Genomic DNA, 4,612 nt, shown 5'->3' on the forward strand with positions numbered 1-4,612 from the left:
GTGATTCTGTGATTCTGTGAAATATCACAAGTACCAAGGAAAAATAGAACAGTCAGATAGAATGTATTTTATGAAGAAATATGCTCTGCCAGTGAAATCATCAGTTGTGCTCTCAGCCAACACATCATTTGGCTGTCAGTAATTACCAACACAAAGCAGAAGCCAGGCTCCTTCTTTTGCTTTAAGAGCAAGGTAGGGCTAAGGAAGGCTCCCAGCTCTGATGTGGGTTGCTGCCCAAGCTTGATCACCATTCACATCTTTTCCTTAGCATTCATCCAGCCCTGACACATCTAATGGCAGTACGGAGCTATGACATCCATAGTCGGCATATGATGCCAGCATAGGAACAGAGTTACCGTACTGAGTTCACTCCTCCTCTCCTCAGGTAGCTGCTTTCTTCATCAGTGGTGCCTTTAAATGTTCTCCAGTAAACACCAGTCCAGAAAGCTCTTCTAATTGCCTCCTTTTAATTTCTGTGTCCTTCTGCCCTTCCTGGGTCCAGATGTGCACAGAACACATTGGAAACCACAAGAAAGGCTCTTTTCAGGACATTTTAAAGTCCAAGCACGATCAGGAAGCACCACTGTGTGAAGTTTCCAGCCCAAAAGAAAGTGAAAGTTACTAGCTGGGTTTTGTTAACTTAGAATGGGGATATTTACCCAAACTGAACTAAATCTCCAAAGTGGTCAAACATGATTACTGCAGGTCACTACAAGTGACTTCATCTCCAAAAATCTGAAGGACAGAAGTGCTTATACTTTACCTGTCTGCCGCGTAGCCGAGGGTGAATGCACCAGCCAGAAACCCCAGATTGAGGATAGCCTGTGAGAGATCTAGCATCCAGGAGTGGCCACACACAAGGTTATACTGTGGGAACAAGGGAGAGGCATAAGCACCCCAGGTGGGTTATTCATCATCCCCAGAACAAGGTGTATAGAAACTGCATAGGGCCAGCAGGAAGGGAAAGGATGGAAGGATGGGGACAGGGTTCAATGGAACTGGAGTTTTGGGCACTGTGGATCCGCATGTAGCTATTGGGTGGTTTGTTGCAATGGAGGGTTTTTGTTGTTGTCTAAGCTCCCTGAAGAGGACGCTGAGGGTATCTGACAAACATTTCTCCTTCTCAACTGTTGTCTTTCTCCTGTCTCCCTTTCTGGTCATCTCTGCTGTTTCAAATGTCTTTGTTCAACAAGTGCCAGCGGACCAGGGAAGTGCAGCAGCCTTAGCAAGCTTCAGTGCTCTTCAAGCTATTGTTAAGATTGAGGGAAAGCTCTTCCTTGCAAAACAGATGCTGTATTTCGTGCATCAGTTGTCCAGATAGGGAAAAAATATTGCTCTTATGCAAACCAAACACAACACTCTTAAGCCTTGCCAAGGCAAAGCCACGACTTTGTTTAGTGCAGAATAAGGGTGCACAGCTATAGCTAACAAAACCTGCAGCTTAGAGAAATGGTTTAATTATTTCTCTTAGTGCCTCTTGGATAAAAGAAAAAATGTGGCTGCTGAGAAAACTGAAAGCAGATCTCAATTAATTTGGGCATATTAAATATGTGTTTTTTTGGTGTAGCTTTCCCTGACTTTTATATTCATTATACTGCAGTAGGCATAACTTTACGCACTTTTTACTTTTTAACACAACATTAGATTGGTGAGTGTTCAAGAGTTCATTAGCAGGGACAGGGATGGGAGGGGGGTGAAGTGGAGGGGGATATGGGGAAGAGGGAGGAAGACAAAGACACTAGGAAGAAAAACAAAGTGAAACTAAAAATAAATGCTATCTGGACAACATGTTGTTGGAAATTACTTTAGAGATTTGTTGAGAATAAATAGAAAGCAACTGCTGCCTGCCAGGTTCTGCAGTCCATATGGGAGCTGGAAGGCTTCGATCTATACCTGACGAAACCTTATATGAACAGTGCAGCTTCAAGCCAAGGAAAGCCACAAACAATGGCAGCTGCCACCATTTACCCTAGAGAGACACTTTTGTTTTCATATGTGAGCTGTAAAAAAATATTTCTCTCACTAACAAAGTGCTGGATGCTGGGGCACATGCAGTGTGTCACATTTGTACTCAGCAAGATGCATACCTCAACAACAGAGCTCAAGTTCTGTGCCTGGGCAGGGTGGCCACGGGGTGTTTGGAGAGATTAAAAGCCTCTTCTGCCACTCACAGTTCTCCAGACTCTGAAATGTCCTGGTACCAGCCCCAGCTCTGTCCTAGCCAATTTGCCTGTTTTGGTGCCCAGTGAGTACTGCCTGGGCCTGGGATTTCAGAGGTGCCTACACAAAGGACACACCAGGCACTCAGATTTATGTTTCATTGAGCCTGAATCTGGCTTAGTTTTGGTGCCAAATATAGTGTTTGCACTGTCACTGACAGTAACCATAACAGATTTTGTTGTTAGTTATGATGATTTTACTGGAAGTCCAGGACGTGGGTTTGCTTGTGGGATTTTGCTGTTATTGAAGTCACAGATCTGGGAAGTTTGTGACTGAGAAGTGCAGCCTCCAACTGGCTCTCACAACTGGCAGGAACCTGGACCAAGGAAACCCACAGGTCCCCAGTCCAATGGATATCCCAGCCCCACCTACTGTACACGAAGTCATGGCTTTAGTGTCAGTCCCAGTGCTCTGGTGAGCCTGACTAGCCACTTCTCAGCAAGTGAGGCCATTAGCATCTGGCTTCCACTTCTGTAAATCTAGATCAAGGGCTGCAGAAAGTTCAGCTTCCTCTGGGAGGAACGAAACCTCTTCTCAGTCATCATATTCAAGAGCTATTGCAATGCTTTCCTAAAATAGCTTAGACAGAGCAGCACATTCAGACTTCAAATGCTGCTTAACCTCTTGCTTTTTTGGAAACTATGGCAGTCCTGGGAAATCACACTAAAGGATGTGGCTTTGGAAAACAATTTGTTGATAAGAATAACCACTAAATTAAAGCAGCAATGCAATTGACTCTGACAGTATGTTGGGACTCTCAGAGGAGCATCTGAGGCCACCTGCAAAGGTTACCAGAGGGTTAAAAGCTAGCAACAAGAAAGTGCTGGCTTCAAAAGTGTGCTGCTGAAGTGTAACAGGGAAGGAAATGACCGCATGAAGAAGTAGGCAGAGAGGGCAAACAGGAAGAGTGGCTTCAGATGAGCTCCAGGAAACCTCTCTGACCTAGCCAGAGCTGTACCAAGCCAGAAACCTCACAGGATGTGTGCCCAGTGTGGGACCCCTAGCCAGAGCCCGTGCTGGCACTGCCATGTATACACCACAGGGACAGGTGCTGGACTTGTACATGTAAAGATGTGTGTATATCACCAGGTCAGCAGGGCCTTGGTATGGCTCCTCTGGCCAGCTAGGCCTGCATTTCGAGCACAGCAATGTGTTTGAGCTGGCAGCCGAATGCTGCTGCTCAGCTGAGCTTCAGCACAACGCAGCCACAGCTCTCACAGGACCTCAGTCTGCACCTGTGCTCCAGCTCTGAACATGATTTCACATGAACCTTCACACCACTTTATTCTCCTTCCAGCAGACATCTGTGGAGTCAGCCTGGAAGTGCCATTCCCCAAGAGAGGCAGAGAGAAGTCCTCACACATCTCTGCTGACAATGCTCAGGAATAACAGAGAGATCGAGCTCGTGGCCTGTGGAGCGAGTAGCCTCTCCTGAAGACTAAGATCACTCCAGCACCTCACAAACATCTTATCAGCTCCTTGTCAGATTGAGACCTTGGAGAGAAATATCAGGCTGCAAGATTAGCAGGGAGAGCTTCATACAGGAGTAGATGTAAGAGCCTTCATAGGCTTGCCTGAGTCAGAGAGCAAAAAGTCCTCTGGCACTTCTGATTGCTCTTACAGAAGATGGTTATGAGAGAAGATTCCCCCTCATAAGTCAAAACAGTCAAAGAGAAAGCAGGGAACCAATTAAGAGCATTACTGCCTTGCCAGAAACACCCATAAATGAGTGTGAGAACAAAATTAAAAACTCATGTAATAACAGAACTGCTAAAGCAATGTCAAAATGAGATGATGTTTACATGGATATCAAAATCCATAAATAAAACCATTGAGAAACACTTAAAATCTGTTGTTAATTTCAAGCCCAAAACTTCTGACACCTAAAAGCTGCATTGGAAGCATGTACTTTTGATCCTTTTTCAAAGTATACTTTTAGTCTTTAAATAATTTTATCCCTCTTCACTATAACCAGGCAGTGAATAAGCAGTCATAAAAGAGGGTGGGACAACACGTGCCATAAACATACAGGGAAAAACGTGCTTACTGGAGAACACTCTTTCATCTCAACATTAGTCTCAGATGATTTAAGCAACAGCTGAAACCAGCTCTTGGCTAGCAACATAGTCAATTTTTTGAATATTTTGGGAAATAGGAAAATACAGGAAATGTCTAGGAAGATACGTGATCTTTCTGAAGAGGTTAGTGATGACACACTAAGCTGTACCACCTTATTCAAGCTCACTCAGGACAACACAGCAGAAAGGGAATGTCACCGTGTACTGCATTCAGTCCCCTTAGCTCCATAGACTTGAAATTTAATTGTAAAAACATTTATTGCAGTGGGAAAGGAAAGGAAAGGAAAGGAAAGGAAAGGAAAGGAAAGGAAAGG

General features: G+C 44.6%; 1 protein-coding gene across 1 annotated transcript in view; it reads right to left on the reverse strand.

The window, feature by feature from the left end:
- SLC22A3 (solute carrier family 22 member 3) overlaps positions 1 to 4,612 on the reverse strand; it is a 33,692-nt gene that overhangs the window by 21,929 nt on the left and 7,151 nt on the right. The window contains exon 2 of the mRNA XM_035320705.1: positions 764 to 867. Coding sequence (XP_035176596.1) covers positions 764 to 867 — 104 coding nt within the window. The remainder of the gene's footprint in view (positions 1 to 763; positions 868 to 4,612) is intronic.

This window comes from Oxyura jamaicensis, chromosome 3 (genome assembly GCF_011077185.1).
Source record: "Oxyura jamaicensis isolate SHBP4307 breed ruddy duck chromosome 3, BPBGC_Ojam_1.0, whole genome shotgun sequence".
NCBI classification, from domain to species: Eukaryota; Metazoa; Chordata; class Aves; order Anseriformes; family Anatidae; genus Oxyura; species Oxyura jamaicensis.